The 21,345-nt window shown below is 45.2% G+C and overlaps 1 protein-coding gene across 4 annotated transcripts in view; it reads right to left on the bottom strand.

Moving 5' to 3' along the window:
* Sort1 (sortilin 1) overlaps positions 1-21,345 on the bottom strand; it is a 75,443-nt gene that overhangs the window by 50,891 nt on the left and 3,207 nt on the right. For all 4 annotated transcript variants that reach the window (XM_021631688.2, XM_021631686.2, XM_021631687.2 and 1 more), the window contains exon 2: positions 921-980. In XM_021631688.2, the coding sequence (XP_021487363.1) occupies positions 921-980 (60 nt within the window). The remainder of the gene's footprint in view (positions 1-920; positions 981-21,345) is intronic.

A 21,345-nucleotide genomic window follows, 5' to 3' on the forward strand; every position in this document is an offset into this window, starting at 1 on the left:
AGTAAAGGAAATTCTATTAGAAGTTTAAAGGGTAATTGTAAGAAACAACCTGCTTCTGTGTGTATGTGTGGGGCTTATGTGTTTGCCCATGTTCATGCGTGTGTGCAGGCAACAGGTCAATGTGAGTATCTTCTTCCATTGCTCCTCACCTTGTTTCTTTGAGACAGGTTTTCTCACTGAACTGACAACGGCCTCACTAGATGACATGCCCTGGCCGGTGAGTTCCGATGGTCTTCCTGCCTCTGTCTCACCAGCGGGACATTACAGGCATGCGCTACCACACCCAGCCGTTCGTTTTTAATTTTATTTTAAATCATGTCTGAGTGTGTGCCTGTGGGGGGGTATTTGGACTTACATCCTCAGAGAACAGAGACACTGAACTTCCTGGAGCTGGAGTCACAGGCGGTTGTGAACCTGCTGGCGTGGGTGCTAGAACAGGGAGCAAGAACACTGTGTGTTCCTGACTGCTGGGATGTTCTCCAACCCACATGCCGCTTTTTACATGCGTGCTGGGGATCTGAGCTCACATCCTCATGTTTGCACAAGCACATTACTCACTGAGCATCTCCTCAGCCCTGACAACTTGCTTTCCAGAACCACAGCTGTGCTTGCATAGTTTTCTGGCATTGTTTCATGTACCTCACACTAATGCAGACATTAATGGGATACTATCCACCGAGCCACCACCCAACCCCGTTCCCTGATTAAGAAGGATAACAGCAGTTTCAAGACTGCTTTGGATGGTTCCCAGTTCTAAAGCAAAGCCACACAGACTACAATTTCCTGAAAGTCTGTCCTCAAAATACAGATTTTCTGTGACTACGGTTGCAGAGACTTTCAGAAAATAATGATATTTAGAGTGTAGACCCATCTCAGAGTACGTAATCTTGCTAGACTGAAGGGTTTGGAATATTACTTACCCCAGTGCTGTCTCCAACCCACGACAAGGACACTGAGCCACTGAGGTCATCGAAGACATGCTGTTAGGGAAAAGGAAGTGAAACTCATTTAGAAATGCTACCCACTCCCGCACAGTCCTTGGTTTCCTCAAATAATTCAGACCTTTATTATCTTCTTACATTTATTATTTTGAGGATGTCATTCATGAGGACTGTATTTACATAATTTCCATTTCATACTCCCCTCTCTGACTCCTCCTCACTCTCCCTGGATCCCTCTCAACTTCACGACCTCTTCTTTATCTTTAAATGTATGTGTGTGTGTGTGTATGAGAGAGAGAGAGAGAGAGAGAGAGAGAGAGAGAGAGAGTGTTTCCTACTAAATCCATTTATGTTGCTCAGTAACTGACCATGGAGTGCCCAACCCCAGCTGATGCATCTACAACACAACCCCCAAATCTGAGGCTCATAGAACATCATAGAAGAGGGAGCAGGAAGATGTAAAGAGCCAGAGGACAGGGGTATTTGCTACGAGACAGTATCCTCTATATGTGACAAGGAGCTGCACCATGAAATGCCATGTCCACCTGAACAGGACCTCCACAGTGACAACACTTGTTGAAATCCAAAATGGATAGGAGGTGTCTCACTAGGGCCCATCCCTAGAGGAAGAGCTACAGGCAACGGTGGCTACTAAAAAAGGGAGAATCAGTCTTCCCCAGGGATGAGCTCTCTGGTAGGTTAGCCAATCCTTTGTCACTCAGCTGTGTAATTAAACTCATAATTACAAGGGGCCAGCGATCCCCAGAATAAAATTTGGGAGAGACAGGATTTAGAGACTTCATCCAAATCACAGACGACTAAGAAACTTCCATTCTCTCACACAAAGTAAGCCAAGCAGATGATAATGTCACTGCACCAGATGGGTGATGGGGAAGTCTAATTGCTTTCTCCAACAGAACTAAATATAAAGACATAGCAAAGTATTCTTAAAACAAGAGCTCAGAGCCCACACTGACAGACGTTAATTATAACCCAATCGGCATAACTGAAGTTTCGCTAAGCAGTCTTTGCAGTACGGCTGGATAGTTAGAGGCTGGGTTCCCCTGCTTCCAGGCGGAACTGTTAAAATGATGGGAAGCAGGAGCAGGGAGTGAATGGCTTGGTGTTGTCTGTCTAGTCAACAACGGCAGATTAATAATAAGCCTTATAGCAGCTGCGAGGGGAATCGGGAAATGAAACAGGGGAAGGTATATTATATCTAAAATACAGAAAACATGTAAAAAGAAAGCAACAGTCATCTCCGTGAGATAGTTTTCACTCAAATAGTTCCATCTTCTATCCATGAAATACATTCGTCATAGAAAATGTAAGCTGGACGAGGAAGTAAAGGAAATAAAGTCATTCATAATTCACCACACAGAGATATTCCAGTTAATGTTTAATCTCCTAGCTGTTAATCACTTTTTTTTCTCTGTGTTTTTGAAACAGGATTATTCTGTGTAGCTCTGGCTGTCCTGGAACTAGCTCTGTACAACCAGGCTAGCCTCAATGTTTCAGAGATTATGCCTCCCAAATGATGGCATGTACCACCAAGCCTGGCCCCATCTTTATCACTTATTCAACTAATAAAATAATTCAGCAGAGGCACTACTGTCATTTGAAAAGACCTATAAGTGCACAGAAATTACATGTTATATATGCATAAATATATTTATATATAATATATAACAACATATAATATATAATTAAATAAATATATTTATGTATTATTATATAACAATATATTTATGCACATATATATAAAACATGTATGTATAAACAACAAAAATGAAGGTCCTTTCTTTTTTCCTCTTCTTTTCACATGCCACCACCCTAAGCCCCGCTCCACAGTAGCTCAGTATGTACATCTACAAAGGTTGTCGATTGTGCTTTTTCCTAGGGAGACATTTAGTTCCACTTTAGCACCCTCCGCATATTCAGCCTTCTCAAATGGGAGCCCATTTCCAGCAGGGGGGAGCGTTATATTTCTTGGTGTTCTCTGTGAACACTCAATGAGCATCTGTTGAAAATGATTATAACATATCCTTCCCAAACCACAACCTCCATCTCAAAATAGAGCATGCCTATAAATGGTCCGATGCCAACTACTTGGTCACTCAAGCCACCAATCCCAACAGAGGAGCCAGAAGAGAAAGAACCCTGAACACAAACTGCTTTGCTTATCTCCTAATTTTCTCTGTGGTCCTCCTGACTGGGCTTCTGAGTCTGTGTTATTTCCCTTCTGGATGGAAAGTGCCTTTGAGGTCAAAAGACCCTGCTGAATGCTCTCCATAAATAGTACTGGTGCCGTGCACAGGGCTTGCTCAGTAAATGCTGGTTAACTCTCAGATGCTCAGACTGAGCTAGAAGCCACTGAGGGACAGAAGGGCTATTCATAGACAGACTTGCTGAGCAGCGGAGGCAGGCAGGGCTGCTTGAGGCTCCTGGAACCAGAAGCCTACAGAATGACAACAGTGTGCTTTAGATGTCTCACACAGAGCAAGACCACATGTTCTCTTGGGAGACAAGATAGTGCCTGAAATTACGGCAATGAGTGCCTGGAGGAGGAGCAGGGATAGCCACATGTCCTGGCCATCACCCAAACATGACATTTTTCCCCCCAAGAGAGGGTCTGGTTGCAACAACTGAAAAATGAAAACTCCTATATTAACACACTGGAGCTCTTGGTTGTCTTCATCAGACCGTAGTATTGTTAGGGAGACAATCAGGACCTGCACTTTGCCCTTTTTATACCATTCACTGCACGTGACTCAGTCCATGTGAACACACATTGCCCACATCTTACCGCTCAATCTAGGAACAATGGTTCCTGGACGCCACTGGCAGCCTCAGCTCCCTCTTAAACAACGAAAACGAGAACCGGTCTAGCTTATGGTAAGAGCTCCCTTGAAAATATAGGCCAGACTTATTAGCTGTAATTGTGGTTTTCTGTTACCCTTGACCTCCTGTCCCACCCTTCCCATTAACCATTTAACATTTGCTTTTGAAAATGTACAAGCTCCTTGAGGCACTCGTCTACCTACATAAAATGTGACTCATCTGTTGTAGTTTATGCACAAGCATACTTATTATCTTCTGAAATTAAGAGAGAACATGAAATCTGATCTGACAGTATGACCGGAGCTCAAGCAGGAAAATAAAAAGGTCACACGGGAAGGAGGCAAATCCCGGGGATGGCAAGCTGTGGTGGTTAGTTTTTGTCAACTTAATGTGAACTAGAAACACCTGGGAAGTGGGACCCTTAGTTGGAGAATTGCATGGATCAGATTGGCCAGTGGGGGAGGCGCACCTTCGTGATTGCTGACGGAGGAGGGCTTAGCTCACTGTGGGTGGTGCCGCCCCAGAGCAGACGATCCCCGGCTGTACAAGAAAGGTAGCTGAAGTGGTCTGCTTCCATCCCTGTCTTGAAGCTCCCGCCTCAAGTTCCTGCACTAGTTTCTCTCCATCATGGGCTGTGAGTTGTAAGAGGAGACAAATCCTTCCCTTCCCAGGTTGTTACTGTTGACTGTGGTGGTTATCACAGCAGCAGAAAGCGAACTAGGAGAGGCGCAGGCACCAAGAGTCCTGGCTCAATCCCTTGCCTTCACAGGGAAGGAACACAACGATCAGGAAAGGCTGGACCACCTGGCCCTCGTTAGGGAACAAGTCACTGCTGTCAGCAAAAGGCCATAGATTCTAATCAGTTACCCATGAGTGTACATCTTCATGTGTGTGCATGTGTGGGATCCAGAGGCCAACACTGGGAGTCTCCCCTGAATCATTCTGACTTCTTCCTCTCACTGCATTGTCATCGGTCATCTGATGCCGAGATGGAACCTCTGAATTTTAACGACTGTCATATATAGCATAGGGTGTGGGAAGTTCTCAAAAAATATGAAACCCATTTTCCATCTTCTTTCCCTTCATTAAGAAAGGGTCTCACTGCGTAGCTCTGGCTGGCCTGGAACCTGCTTTGTGAACCAAGCTGGTCTTGGACTCATAGAGACCCACCTGCCCCTGCCTTCCTAGTGTTGGAATTAAAGGTGTGAACCATCATGCCTGGCCAATACATTCTCTTTAAGAACAGTTTGAGAAGCGCTAGAAAGGTGGAGGAAGTGAACACTAAGGCCACATTTATTTAATTTCCCCAAAATAGTAATGAGAAAGGGATATAAGCTCTTGGGGGAGGGGGTGCTTTCTGCTACCAGCCAAGGATGACAGGTGCTTTCACCTTCCCAGGAAAACCTTGAAGACACACAGTCTGTGTGAACCAAGTTTTCTAGCTACCACACACCAGGAGGTGAGGGATAATGATCCCCAAAAGAAGGTGAACAGAGGGTCCTACAGAGCCTGCAGCTTCCTCCCTGGAACTTCCAGCTCACTGTACTAGAAACAGAACCTATGCTGAACCCAGAGAGCTCCCAAATTGAAGAAATGAGACCGGTGGTGTGTGGAAACCAGACGCCATGTTACTGTGGGGAAACCAAAGGTCAGAGTTCGCAGGGTAGAAGACTCGAGAGGGGAGAGGTGCACGGCCAGGGGACTCTAGAGGGGCTGTGGTAGTTTGCCTGCATCGCTGAGAGCTTGTGTAGGATGCAATGAGAGTTGGAAGAGGCCCCGGAATAGCAGGAAGAGCTCCCTGAGAATAGGAGGGACCAGCAAGCCAGTGTGCTCGCTCTCTTTCATCATGCAGTGATCTCTGCATGCTATGAGGCAGCAAGAAGCAACCACCAGATTGCCCCATGCGTCCCAGTATCCACAGCTGTGCGCGGAGAACACGTCTGTTCTTTATGAGTATCCAGGCTGTGGCACTGAATTACGGCAACGGGAAACGGACAGGGCTTTCCCAGTCAGCCAAGTCCGGAGAGCAGGGTATCAGCTGTCAGGTTTGGGGAGGATAGTACCTGGACCCCACACAGAACTGCCAGGTCTTGTTCCCCAGAGTCACAGAGAAAAACTTCGCATGGCAAAGGGATTGGGCACTTAGAAAACTTCACTGTAGCATGTAGAAAAAACTGTGTTCCAGAACAAAGTTCCAGGATATTGACAGGTATCCACAATACTCTGGCCTGGAGAGATGGTGCAGTGCTTGAGGGCTTGTACTGCTCTTCTAGAGGACCTGAGTTTGAGGCCCAGCCCCAATGTCAAATGGTTTGCAACCACCTATAACTTGAACTCAGGGGGGATTTGATGCCTCTGGTGGGAACCTACACTCACATGCAGGTGTGCACACATGTGGGCATACACACACACACACACACACACGGACATAATTAAAAATTATAAAAATAAATCTTAAAAAGTCCCCACAATACCTACGATTCAATTAAAAAAAATTGCCAGATATACAAAGAGCAAGAAACCATCAGTGAAATCACTAATGAAAAGAAAAATCAAAATTACGCAGAAATACAAATAACAGAATTAGTATACATGACATGAAAACAGTTATGATTGTACTGCAGATGCTCAAGAATTAGAGCAGGTTGACTGTGTTAAATAAAGACACACAAAAAAGGGTTTTTTTATTTAACTTTTATTAATTACACTTTATTTATTTTGTATCCCCCCATTGTTTTTTTTTTTAAAAAAAAACAAAAAACAAAAAACACCCAAATCTGTTAGCTGTGCTAGCACTGACCTGTGATGGAGGCAGAAGGATCTCAAGTTTGAAGTCACTCTGAACTAGATAGACTATTTAGACAATGTCTAGCGAAAGGAAAGAGGTGAAGAGAGAGAAAACAAGAGAACAGAATAGAAAAATGCTCAAGCAGACTTGTAGAAATAAGACTTCCCAGGTATATGATAAAAACCAAGCAGGGTTAGAATCAAATGGAGGTTAGATACCACAGGCGAGATTAGAGAACCTGAAGAAATATCAAGGTAATCCAACTGACATGAAGACAGAGAAAAAAGTGAGGTGAAAATGAGCAGAGCAGCAAGCACATCAAGCTGTCTGACGGATACACAGACAGGTGCACAGGTAACTCATCATCTAGAGAAGGCTTGGAGTGCAGAGACCAGTGTGGAGAAAAAAAAAAAAAAAGCCCCCAATTTAATCTCAGCATTCAAGAGGCTGAGACAGGCAGATCGCCACAAGCTCTGGACCAGCCAAGGACACAGCAAGACCCTGTCTTAAAAGCCAACCAAATAAATTCTTTTAGCTTGATTGAAACTAGAGACCAGAGATTACATAAACTCACAAACCCTAAGCACAAGATGATGAAAATCACGTCACAGCTCATCATACTCAAACTGTCTGAGGAAACTGAGGAGAAAAACCTTGAAAATGTTCAGAAGATGGCTGCATACAAAGGAATGAAGAATGGCAGTAGATTTTTTTTTTCTTCTAAAGAACAAGGCAACTCAAAAGCTAGTGGGAGTGCCAGAACAGCAGTCCAAACCTGTGGCGCCAGTCAAAATATTATAGTCAAAATGTTATCTTATAATTTAATATGGATATATTTGAGACAGGGTCTTGCTGTAAGGCCAAGCTGGCCTTGAACTCACAAATCTGCCTTGGCCTCCTGAGTTTACAGGCATGAACCAGCTCGCACAGCTTGGATGTTTCCTTTTGAAGTCACAAGGAAGAAATTGAACCTGTGGAGAGATCTGAAGGTAGCTCTGTGCAATCTTTATGAGAAAACTGGCTGTTCTAGCCCATAACTACCAATGCTCAATGTGGTCTCCTTCTGAGGTTTACTCCCATGGCCCTTACAGTCATTTCTTATATCAATACTATTTACGTATTTGTCCACTTTTCAAATTACTTTTTTTTTTTTTTTTTGTAATCCAGTGCTGGGTACTGGACAAAGGGCCTTGCATATGTGAGGTAAGTACTCTGCTCAGAGCTATACCCCCTCCCCTAATGTCGTGAATTCTTAACGGCAAACATCAGGATGTGGGACAAATGAAGATATACACAGACAGAAAGACCTTACAGACAGAAGTGGGAACAGATGGCGGAAGGCAGCGGCACAGGTGGAGCGCACAGGAACAGAGACGCCAGTCTTCTGAAAACCTTCCAAAGGCAAATGCGTGGGTTAACTTGATGGGATTTAGAATGATCATGGCAACAAAGCTCCTGGTCTTATCTTGGAGACGGCTCTAGGTTAGGTAGAGACAGAGGTGGGACGAACTTTAAGTGTGGGTGCCACGGTTATTTCCTGCTCTTGGGGCTAGGACTGAACGGCAAGGAGAAAGCAGCTGAGCACCAACATCTCTTTCTTTCTGCCTCCTCACTGGTATGGGGCGGGATCAAGTTCCTGCCGCCCACAACTTCCCCGTGATGGGGCTACACTCTCAAACTGTGAGTAAGGTCAACCCCTCCCTCTCTATGTTGCTCCATCAGGTGTTTCGTAAGTGACAAGACAAGTAATTGATACGGAAAACACAAGTAAAATGTTATTAATATCACCAAGCAGAGCTAAGTATACAGTAAGTGTTAATAAATGCTTGTTTTAAAGGTCAGAATAAATCAAGTTAACTTTACAGCAGAAAGAGAATAAAAACACAGAAAAGGAAAAAATGTCTGATGCTTGAGAAATAGTATTTCTTTGTGAAAGACCGGAAGAAGGCTGAGACGAGGGCATATATCATTTATCAGCCTAGAATAATGTTCAGCAGTATAAAGGGCTGAAAATGATCAGCTCATTAACTCATCTAACCAAGAAAGAATAAAAAATGTATATGAGCAGAAAATAAAGCTTGTGGCTAGGAAAAAACTCAAAGGCAGAATAATTATTTTACTAAAACTCAAAAGCGCCAACAGTATTTCTAGTGAGTATTCTAGAAAAGTCAAATCTCAAGCTACATAATAATGTTCAAAAATAGGGAGGCTAGCAGACAGAAAGATGAAAGTCTATCTCAAGCAGTATATAAGAAAAGACATCATGGCCACCTGTGATGGCACATACCTGTGACAGAACTCTGGAAGCTGAGGCAGAAAAAATTAGTTCAAAGCCAGCTTCCGTTATGTAACAAGAACCCGATTTTAAAAAAAAAAAAAAATTAAGTTACATGTTAGTTGTACACAAGTCCCTAAAATGCAGGAAGAGATGAAGTACTCTGTAACCTAGAGTCCTGAGGAGGTAAATAATTCACCACAATGCGAACAGGAGCTGGTCAGCCAAATATGCATGCTCTAGAAATAGGCCAGAATAAAAAAGAAATTAACCTTGTAAATATGCTGTTTCTCTACGAACAGGCCAAAGCCAGGATCCAGAGGAAGCAGAGAGCAATGCCTGAGCTCACTCAGTCATACATCGGCGTAGGAAGCCTAGCAGCCAGAAGTTTCAGCCAGCTAGACAGAGTACCAGCTTCACTCTTTTAGAAGCAAATGAAGATGAAATGATCGCAGCTTCCAGAGAGATTAATTTCCTGTTCCCTGCTACTGGCCTAGGAACAGACAAGACAGATCAATGGACAAAAGTGAGAGCAGGACTAGACAAGGTTTCTTTTAGCAGATGACAAGGTCCGAATTTCCTGTCAGTGGCAAAGGAGTGCGGGGGGGGGGGGGGGGATAAGTAAAGCGCTGACTGCTGACTTCCCTCTCACATTCTAAATGGAGCAAAGGCTTAGGCACGCTAGAACTGAGTGAGTCCATTTATAATCCTCAAGACAACTCTGGCCAACAGTGATACAAAAACCAGAAGCCATGAGGATTTACTTTGACCATTTTTGAAATTACATATTAACATTCCAAAGAGAAAGTTGAAAAGGGCTTGGAAAAAAAAGCTTGGCACTATGACAAAATATTGTTAGATTAAGAGTTTTCAAATCAACAAGAAAAAGCAAGGATGTCATCAGGTATCTAATGAGAAAGGCCTGTAATCCCAGCACTTGCAAGGTAGACACAGCAATATCACAAGATCAAAGCCAGCCTGGGCCTTTCTTCACCTCGGACAGAACCCTAGACCATCCACCTGACTGGAGAAACGGACATTGTGTTATCCATGAAAACCCATCCACACCCCTTCCTTACGGGAAAAAAAAATATTTGGAAGAATTCCATTTAAAATATGAATAGCACAGGTTCGATTGCCAACACTCACAGGGCGGCTTTGAAATGTCTGTAACTCCAGTTCCCAGCACTCTCTTCTGGCCTCTGCAGGCACCAGGCACACATGGCACACAGACATATATACTGGCAAAACATCCATATACATAAAATAATAAGACACGAGCAGCAGAATTTATGGAGACACATTCCTTTTTATTGCTTTCAGCGCTGCATTTCTGGGTGGTTTGTGAGCCGCACAACCTAGTGCTGGGAACTCGACCTGGATGTTCTCTGAGAACAGCAGGTGCTCTTAACCACTGAGCCATTTCTCCATCCAGCCCCCTTATCAGTTTATCCCCATGTATGCTATCCTGGCTAACAGACAGATGCATCAGAAGGCTAAGGACAGGGTCAGAGGGCCCCTGCCACACAGAGCCACGGTAACATAGGTGGCCTCAATGGAAGGCAGATTTTAATTCACTTCCTAACCTTGTCATTCACGGAAGCCCGGCTCTACCTTCTTCGTCACTTTCAGAGCTTGAGCTTTTGAGACTCTGGGAAGTAGGGGAGTTCCGGGCAGCAGGAAGTCACTGGCTGGGTCAATGGTGATTATCATCTGATTGTGGAACAGGTTTTCAGGAAACCTTTCTAACCATGCTAGAAAGGAGAGGACAGCTTGTTACTCCATTCTCTGAAGATGTCTGTCTAAGAGCCAGCAATGTAAGCCTCACCCCACCCACTTCCTATGTCTTAGCCCGGGAGACCCACCACTTTAGAGCATGGGTAACCCAGTGCCCACTTCTGCAGTCATGTGGCTAACCTGTGGTTCTGGCAGAGGTGAAGGAAGGCCCACGAAACACAACATTCTTCACAGAAATAACTTCATCGTCACATCTAATTAAACTGAAAACCTAATTAAGTCATTGTTACTATAAGCTTGGAGAACTTGACACTGGTCCAAAGAGCCACATAGCTTGGCAAAACTCAATCATGAGACATTCCTGCCTATCTAGTTATACTTGATTTGAAAGTCAAATGCTGAGAGATTAACACGAACCCCAGTAAGCAAGAGTACAGCTTACCAGAGTGGGCTGCAGGCTGAGGTACTTGTGGATGGTTCTGCCATCTTACAGTCAGGAGCAGCCTCCCCTGGCAAGCAAAGAGGAGGATGCGACACTGGCACACTGCAAAACTTGCCTTCCTTCCACAAACCATGTCCTCTCAGTATCCGAGGAGGATAGGTTCCTGGACCCCGATGACACTACATCCGTGATGCTAAAATTCCTTAATTCCGATGTCACAGCGTTTACGCCTAACCCTTACATATTCTCTGTACCTTAAATCACCTCTAGGTTACTTATAATGTAAACGCTAAATATAGTAACATCACACTGGATTACTGGGAACATAAGGGCCACAGAAACATTTGTATGTGTTCAATACAGGCAATTTTTTTTTTCTGAAGGTTTTTTGTTTGTTTGTTTGTTTTAATTCAAAATTAGTTGAACCTGCGGGTTCAGAAGGCATAAGTGCAAAGAGTGACTATGTCTGTGTGCCCATCATGCCTCTGCTAGAGCCTCCTACGAGCCCGGGGGAGAAGCAGAGGTTCACGGGCTCTGAGTTTGTGTGCTCGGACTCTGTAAACAGATTTCTCTCCTGCAGAAATGTAAACGCTGGACGGTCTACAGAAGATGCCTGTCAGAGTGCGCGGGAGGGTGGCGCCTCAAAAGCGCACCCAGCCTACCCCAGTAGCCCACTGGTGAGGAAAAGAAGACACGAATCATTCTCTCTCTCGGGAATCCGTTTCCTTCAGGGTGAAAATGAATCATCCCCCTCCGCACACGGGGCTAAGGATCCAGTGGCATCGCTTTCCTGGATGAGCCTACCACGACTGGGAATCCAGGGTTAAGCTTCCAAATTCCAGCGGAGGACGCGGGGACAGGATGTGTGGCTTGCAGGAAAGGTCTGCAACAGAACACAGGCGACGCTTTCGCAGGCAGGAAGACAATCTTTACAAAGTGCCGTTCTGTTAAAAGAGGCACTGCTAGAGTCGGAAAACACGGGCCAAAAATAAGATCACAAATGTTCCAGTTCTCATGGAAGCTATTCTTGGAAATGAAAAAAAAACAAAAAACTAAATATTAAAAAAAAAATACAAGTTTTCAAAATCTATTCAATTATTCAGAGTTCTCCGAGAGGCAGGACGACAGGGAGAACACTGGGCTGTGAGCAGGCGGCCTGGGTTTATTTTCGGCGCTGCCAGAAGCCCTGTGAACTTGGGCGATGCTGCCTGACAGAGCGTGGGGGAGGGCGCTGCGATGGCGATGCCTCTGGTCCCTGAGCGTTGCAGTTCTGTGACTCAGCAATACCTTAGTTTGTTTTCCTACTGCTACGGAGCTGAGGATCTTTGCTTTTAAATCAACAAACCAGCTCCCTGATGCCAACGCCCGTGTTAGAAAAGCACCCCTGCATTATTTAGATACCTGGAGGGGCAGGACACTGGGGGAAAGGAAGCGCTGCAGACCTCTGGGGCAGCCTAATGTGTGTGTTAGGAAACTCTGCCTTAAGAGATGCGTTAGACCTCCGGGGGAAAAACTGCATGCCGTCATCCTGATTCAATTTCCCAAAATCTGTCTTCTCAGATTATGGAGGACACAAATTACATCTGGGGAGTGGTGCACCTAAAGACAGAAACAGCAGTAGAAGAGGCAGGATACTGCAAGGACAATATAGTTTCTGCAGAATAAATAGTCTGATCCAGTCTCCTTCTCTCTCTCTCTCTCTCTCTCTCTCTCTCTCTCTCTTTCTGTTTTGTTTGTTTTGTTTTACTGTTTTTTTTTTTTTCGAGACAGGGTTTCTCTGTGTAGCTTTGTGTGTCCTAGAATTCACTCTGTAGATCAGGCTGACCTCGAACTAACAGAGATCTGCCTGCCTCTGCCTCCCCGAGTACTGATCCAGTCTCTTAATGCTCAAGGGCCATACAATAGACCAAAAAGGCTAGAGAATTTTAGAAAAAAAATTTTTTTATTTAAAAATAACAAAGTCTTTGGCACTTCCAGGAGTAGGCTTGCTTTGTTTTGTTTTTTAATCCAATTTTATGAAACAATTCATTTCTAATCCTACCCAAAAAAAATGAGATACAGTTCACAATGATTACCATCTTGTTTTTTGCATCCAAGTCCTGACTCAGAGGAAGGCCAATGAGAGAGAGCAGCTTGCTAGTTGTGGGCCACAGAGCTGGCTGCTAACCCACTGGGTGTGGAGACTTATTCCCTCTGCTGCACCACCACACTGGCGTCCTTCCAGATCTTGGGCACACTAAGCTCTCCCTCGCCCCAGGCCTTATGAACATGCTGTTCTCTGCCTGGAGTGCTACTCCTGGCAAAAGCCTATTCACCTTCAGTATCAGTTTAAGTAACGTCTCAACAAGACCTTGGTGTCCCAGATAAAAGGACCTCTGCCGGTTACTCTCCTGTGGTTGTTTCTTTCCTCAGATATTTATAACTGCACATTGTTTGCTGGCCCTTTTCTCACTGGTCCATAAGGTACCCAGGTATAAAACATGAATGTAAAGGCAGAGGGCTGTCTGCTTTTTCTACTTCAGCTCCCAGGACCTGGGATCCAGTACAGTGCCTAACACCTGTGTGCTCATTAAACTGTTGATTGATTCAAGAAAAAAAAAAAAAAAAAAACTTTTAAAAACAGGGACCCAATGCTCCAGTCTGGCCTTGAATTAATTCCCTGTGCAGTGGATGATGACCTTGAGCCTGGTCCTCTGGCCCTCCTGCCTGCACCTCTGGAGTGCAGGGATGACAGGTGTGCACCGAGGGTCAAGCCCAGGCCCTGACTCACGCACTCTCCCAGCGGAGCCACATTCCCCGCCCCTGGGAGGAGCGCTCATTACAGCAGTACTGTAAGAATATTATCATCAAGCATCGCTGCTCCTTTATAAAGGAGGAAAGTTGTTCAGAGAAGTTAAATGATCTGCCCAAAGTCACACAGCTGGTAAGGGACAGGACGTGGTTTCAAAGTTTTATCTGTCCAACTCCAGAAGACACATCTAAATATTACTTTTTCTCCAACTCTGTGTGGGACAAAGTAAACTCATGGTACAAGCTGGTCTTTACCTGTGAAGACCTCACAGTCTGGAGAAGAACGCTTTCATAAACCAAACTGCATACAGGACAGAGCACTGCAAATGCTGTGCTGCACAGTAGAACTGGCTGTTACAGGGGGAAACAGGAGAATGCGTCCAGGGCTGGAAGGGCATTCAGACAATTTGAGAGCCACGAGAACAAAGGAGGCGAGCCACCAAGCTTAGGAGGTTGGCGCCCAGAAGCTGTGACAGAGGCAGGTTAAAGAAACATGCATGTAAGAATTCCTTCAGCATTCTGCTCGAACACGCTGCTCCAAGCAAAGGCCCTGAGAAGCAGCCGTCACATCTCATTGCTGTTTCTCTAGTCCTCACTGACACTGGTGAAAAGCTACCGCAGCTGCTGGGCTGATGAAGAGTTAAAACACACAAGGGGTTGCTGTCCACAGCCACTAAGTCTAATAAACTGAAACACACGGGGGAAAAGTCGTTATTAAGCTAAGTGCAGTCTTTCTACATAATTGTAAGTTACTTAAAACTCACTACATACCTGAAACTCTTAACCAAATGAGCATGTGCCTGGTGATTTTTTTTTCCTGATTATTACTTTGATCACTGTTTCCCCTCCATCATCCGTAGCTTCAAGAAAGTCAGTTTGAGGAAGGTGTCCAGGGGTGGGTACGTTGTATATGTGTATGAAATTGCCAAAGAGTAGATAAAAAAATATTTTAAAGGCAGAGAGTTAGTTTGAAAGGGTACTCCCAGATATGGTGGTGACACATGACTTTCCATCTCAGCACTTGTGAGAGGAAGAGCTAGAGAGGGAGAGAATGGGAGTGTGAGAGTGTGTGTGTATGAGAATGTATGAGAGTGAGTGAGTGTATGTGGGTGTGTGTGTGTGAGAGAGTGCTGAGTTTGAGTGTGTGTTATATGTGTATGAATGTGTATGAGAGAGGGGGAGAGATAGAGTGAGGGTGTGTGAGAGAGAGGGGAGAGACAGTATGTGTGTGTGTGTGTGCATGTGATTGGTGCACAGGTTTGTGTGTGCATGGTTGTGTATGTGTGCATGTGAGATGGAAATGTGTGTCCACGTGCATGTGGAGGCCAGAGGTTGATATCCAGTGTCGTCCACAATCACTCTCCACCTTATTTTCCAGTGTCCTCAGTATTCACTCTCCAGCTTATTTCTTGAGACAGGGTTTCTCACTGACCTGGGAGCTTGCTTGTTCAGGTAGGTTGGCTGGCCAGTGAGGCCCAGGGATCCTGTCTTTTGACCATCATACCTGGCTCTCCATGTGGGTTCTGCGGATCAAACTCAGGGCCCTGGGGAATGAACTATTTCCCCAGCCCATAGATACAATTTGAAAAAATATTTTAAATTCTGGACCCCACAGATACTGAAAATCCAATGTACATATTTCTTCATACAGAGTTAGGTTCTGTACTGTGGCTTTAAAAATGTGTAACCAAATACTCAAGCATCTAACTGGTGAGGCATCAGAAGTTTGTAGAGTTAACTATAAGACATCCTCAGTAGGGGATGGGTCCATACTAAAATTCAAATTGTAATTGCACAGTGACCCTAAGAGGTAGATAGTAGATTTCCCCTTTTATCATAAAAAAGCAGGTTAAGAAAGATTAATGTGTTCATGGTCAGCACTGAAGTTCAAATCCTATCTGATTAATATCTGAGATCCTGTACCACACCCACCTTCATGCAGTAACTCAAACAAGTTAAAACCTGATGGCAATCACAAAGGTGAAAAGCAGAACAATTCTACGGATGGTGGTGTAGCACGCCTTTAATCCCAGCACGTGGAGCTAGAAGCAGTCTCTGAGTTCGAAGCCAGCCTTGGTGTACAGACTGAGTTCCAGGATAGCAAGGGCTACATAGAGAAACTGTGTCTCAAAAAACAAAACAAAACACCAAACCAAAACAACAACAAAACAACCAACCAACCAAAAGCCAGAATAACTCATAGCATATGCTTCCGCAGTTCCGCCAACCTTGCCTCACCCCCCTTCATGCCATGCCAGCCCTGCCAAGAGAGAACCAAATGTATGTATGCCTCATGGGTCTCCTTCTATGCATACGGTCCTGGGGAGCTGGCTCAGGGCTGTGTTTATCAGGATCATTTGGCTGACAACTGGGCCCTGTGGAGGCGGAGGCAGTCAACAGGGTTATTAAGAAATCACACCAGTCACACTCACAAGGTACTTGGAGGTTTACAAAACACATCCACTGTGCTTTCTCTTCAAAGACTCCTGGTGACATTACGTTTATACACGGGGCACTGATGGCTTAGAGCAGCTGACTGAGCCCCACCGAGGGCACTGTGACCTCAAGGAGTGGAGAGGAGCTCCAACTACACAACTCAGAGATAGAGTCTATAGCCTTGCCTTGCCACTATGACAAACGCATTGACTTAAAAACCTGTCCGTGAACTTCCAAGCGCAGCATCATGTGGGGACAGCTGGCTTCACTCCCAGCTCTTGGCCAGGGAGCTATCATCTAGCCTCAACAGCGGAACATGCGGCCAGCTAAGGACCCAACGATCTGTGACTCAACAGGTCATCGAGCTTCAACAGGGGACGCAAGGGTGGCGATAAGCTCGCAGGCCTAACAGTCTGCTCAGGCTGCTGGACACATGAGCAGCCGGCAGCCAACCTTGTCCCGCAGCGCATGAATATTCAAGTGGGAAATGTGGTCATGGGCATCCAGGCTTCTCGGCTTTGGTTCCCGTTCGCCTTCAAGAATATCTGGAGTTGGGGTGGTGAGATTGCTCAGCAGGTATAGGGGTGCTTGCTCTCAGACCTCCGTCCTACAAGATGGCAGGAAGGACTCCCAAGAGCCATCCTCCTAGCTTTACATGCTTGCCATGGCATGTGTGTACCTGTTACACACACACACACACACACACACACACACACACACACAGAGTCTGCCTGTGTTCCTTAGAGCCTTCAGTCCTCAAGGCTGCCATCTCCTCCATTCATCTCTCTTGTTGGGCATGTTCCTCCAGTCCACAGAAATGGGCAGCCTCAGAAAGGGATGTTCTTTCAGGTTCTCCGACAAAACCTCTGGGTTCCTCTCCAGCTCTGGCCTCAGGACTAACAGATTTTGTCTAAACATTTTCACTGATGATCTTTCAAAACCATTCCACCCACTCTGCCTGCTACCTCTTTCCTTTTCCCCAAACAGCTATTTTACCAAATTTTACTTCTCAATGGGCTTTCATGGAAATCTTACTTACTCTCATCATTATCTTTCTCCAAAACCAGAACCCATCCCGGAGCCAGTCTCAGATTTTTCTATCTTGGTGCCTCTATGGGTCTGTCCCCATTGCCTTCCTGCTCTGTTGCGGTCCTGCCTCCCTGCAAACTCCTTAGGGAGCCACCTCTGAATACCAAAGTCTGTGAAAAGACACTCTAGCTTTGTTAAGACACACCTGGGTTCCGCTCAGCACATAGCAGGAGGCTCATGAACTATTTAAATAGCTAGCATCTACCTAGTACATTACATTTAACAAGGCACTTTGATAAAACTCCCCTTTGGCCCTCTGAACAACTAGAAAGTCCCAGCACTGGGGGAGCAGAGGCAAGCAGATCTCTGAGTTCCAGGCCAGCCCAGTTTACAGAGGGAGTTCCAGAACAGCCATGGCTGTTACACAGAGAAACCCTGTCTCAAAAGACCAAACCAAACAAAAACCAAACAAAAAATTATGAAGGTCAGAGAAGTAAAATAATTCTCCACAATCACAGAGACATGAACGGAGGAGAGCCACAATTCAAATCTGGGTATGAAGATATTTTTTGGGCATCTTGTATGCAAGAAAAAAAAAAGATGTTCTGGATCCCTTATGACAAAGAGCAAGTGTCGTTAAACATCTGATTAGAGCTACCTTGTCTGAGAAGAGTTAAAGTGAAACTGCCTCTCCTCGTTGAATCTCTTGGTGCTTCAGGGAGTTGAACCAGACTTGCAAACTGGCAGGAGTACAACACCAGAGGTTAACACACACAGAGCAAAACCTTAGCTGAAGCCAGCATAGGAGGGCTGGTAGCCAGAGACCCTGACAACAAGTGAGCAGTTAATCACGAGCCAGGTTTCACACGTGCACGGGCTTAAAGTCAACCTGCTACAGAGTCTCAGATACTTGTGTTGCTGGAAAGAGGACAAACAAACAAACAAAAAAGCTCAGTTTAGGAAAGAGAAAAGACAGACCACAGCAAATCACCACAAACCCCGCATTTTACTGCCACATAGTTATTGGATCTGTATTTGGACTATCCAAACTAGTAGCTTTCATTAGCATTAAGATCCCAGCCAACAAGGGACGATAAAGTATTACTCCCCCTAAAGTAAGAGGCAAAGGTCCTTCATAATTACCTGGAAAACATCCTCCTGCCTTTTGAGAATGCTCACATCTCACCGAAGTGAGCTCTGGAGGTGGCAGAGGACGATCCCAGATGTGAAATCCACACTGTGTGCAAGCTCAATCAGCAAGCTGAGCAGCCAAAATTTGCTTCTAAAGTTGGAATCACCCAATAAACACTTATGATCACAGCCTCTGGCCTTTTCGTCCACATGGATCATAGAATTAAGACAAAACAAAACAAAACAAAAACATTTTTATGCTAATCCAAAGCTTCTAAGGTACTAGATGAGGAACTGAGGGGCAGAGACAGAAACATAAAACAGATTGTGAATTTCGTCACAGGGGGCTTTCTCAGCAGGGCACCAGAGGCTCTGTTTTTATGGTGGTTTCTTCAGACTGGATTAAGGGTTAGGGAAGGAACACCGGCCTCAATATTTAAATATGCCTAGTTTTCACCTAACAGTCTATTGATACAGAGAGTCTTGTGTGAACACTCTCAACCCAACTCAAAGCTACATTTACTAACCCATTTCTGAACGAAGTCACCCAGACGCACAGAGCACTTTGTTCTTCAAGCACCATTATCCCCGAAACCCACCTACACATAGACCTCGAGGCCACAAAATGGGATGAACAAGCTTGTACCAGGGTTCTAAAAGGAGGAGTAAAAGACACAGGAGACGTTCTGGTTGCCAGCGCAGTGAACTGAAAGCTGAAGAAATTGACAAACGCAGTAGCTATTTTATGATATATCTGGGGCCAACAGAATAGGGCTCTTTCTAGAGCTGGCTACACGTCAAATTTGATGGGTTTTCTGCCTCAACATTCATTCCTCCTCATATAAAACAGCTGAGCCTCATTTCTCCTGCCTCAAAAGGAAGTTATACTTTCCCAGATGATGGAGATAGAGGTGGTAGAGATAGGTTAGGTTGTGAGGGAGAGGAGGACAAGTTCTCTCCAGCTGATGCCCACAGGTGGTACTAGACATCACATGCCCTGTGGGAGTCACACGGGATAAGGTATCACCAGTGATGACGGTGGGGAGCACAGACATGGCAGTCACCATGGGGGCTCAACACCTGCTGACAAGAGCTGCTTGCAAAAGACAGAGCTCAGAGGAATCTTGGAGCAGCCTCCATGAGCCCGAGACAGAGGCAGAACAGAACAGCAGAGCAGAGGGCCGGTCAGTCAGTCACAACCATCATTGCAGAAAGAAAAGAGCCTTTAGAAACTGACCAGAATGGGCCGCTTCTGGCTAACCTTTCCCAGCAGAGACAAATCTCAAACTTCTAATTACAATTTGTAATATGTGGAGGCAAATATTTGAGCCAGCCATGGACTGACCTAACGCTTAGACCACAATCCCTTTCAGCCATTTGTCACACCTGGCTAGCCAAAGCTCAGCCCTTGCGGAGAGCAACCTTTCCTGAGGTAGATGAGCATCCATCACAGCTGCTGAGGGTTCCTCCTGGACCCCCGAGCGCATGATGGCATCCCCTCAGACCAGTCGGCATGGGAGAGCGCTCTTCCTGAGAGCATGGCTCACTCAGCTCAACCAGCGCCAAGTGAGCCAGCCTCCTGAGTTCCCATGCCCTGACCCAAACATGAGCGGAAGTAAAGGGCCTCGTAAAAAGTGGGGTGTAGGGGTGTGGCAGGCAGGCAGAACGAAGGCAGGCCGCTGCTGGGAAAAATGAGGCAGCTCAGAAGTTCTGGGATAGTTAAAGGCAACAACCTTCAGATTTCTGGGTGTTACGGAAATCATTAGACTTCCGGGTCTGCTGATTTCCCTACAGGCTGAGAGCAGCAGCTCCCTAAAGCCGCCAACAGACACACTGAGTCCTGTCAGCCTGGACACAGCCCTGCCAGTGGGGCAAACAAACACAGGCATTCTTCTCAGGGCTGAGGCCTTACAGCAGCCTCTCTACAAGGGCCTGTTTACTTAAGAAACCAGATGCTTTGATGTCAGGGTAGGAGTTGGGAAGTTATGTGTAAAGAAGCAGTTAGTGACAGGAGCAGAAGGGAAGGAGAGAGAGTGAGCAACAGCTCCCGGCCCTATTAATCATAAGTTTAAGAACTTTTAAGGAAATTATCCAATGGTCTGTACACAGGAATGAGAAGCAAGGAAGTTATGTCAGCCACCGCTGTTACTCTGGCCAAGGCATTTCTACTGTTTCTTTAAGACAGACTTGCATGCCTACCCTCAAAGGGGTGCTTATGGGGGAATGTTTTGAAGCAACTCAACTTAGCAACCAACATTAATACAATCTTCTGGGCCTGCTCAATTACTCTCATGTACAAAGGTTACATGTGCTGTGCACACTCCGAGTGCATAAAGGCAACAATCGGTTAATACTGGGGCCTGATAAGTTTGGGGTTATGGGCAGAAGAAGGTCGAGTCTAAGAAAGTTTGTGGATGATCCCTAATCGAGACAGCAAACACTGAGCGCTGATTATCAGAGACTTCGAATCTGCTAATACAGAGTGTATTTTTATGCACTCTTGTTTCTTCTCACAAGCCTGCATGCTCAGCTCCATTTTAAAGATTAGGAATGAGATGTAGAAGCTTAAGTAATTTAGTGAAGAAAACATATGACAGTGAAGACCCGAATGCAGACAAAGCTGGCCTCAGAGAGGGGCCCCGCTGGGCCGCAGTGCCTTTCCATGACAAGCCAAAACCTCAGAATGAGATCAGGAAAGGAAGCATAATTTTCTTTTTTTCTTTTTTTTTGTAAGATGTAAGTGGTGACCTTCTGCCTTAATTTTCTTGCCATTCTTTTTGATGTTGCAGTAACAGCCAATATTTTTTTTTAATTTCTACTTTCTTATAAGTCTATTGTACTTATTGATAATACTGGAATTAGGGGAAAAAAAGTATTTTCTCTGCTCATTTCAACGCCATAGAGCACTGAATCATTATGACCTCAATATGAACAA

Source organism: Meriones unguiculatus, chromosome 10, assembly GCF_030254825.1.
Source record: "Meriones unguiculatus strain TT.TT164.6M chromosome 10, Bangor_MerUng_6.1, whole genome shotgun sequence".
Classification (NCBI taxonomy): domain Eukaryota; kingdom Metazoa; phylum Chordata; class Mammalia; order Rodentia; family Muridae; genus Meriones; species Meriones unguiculatus.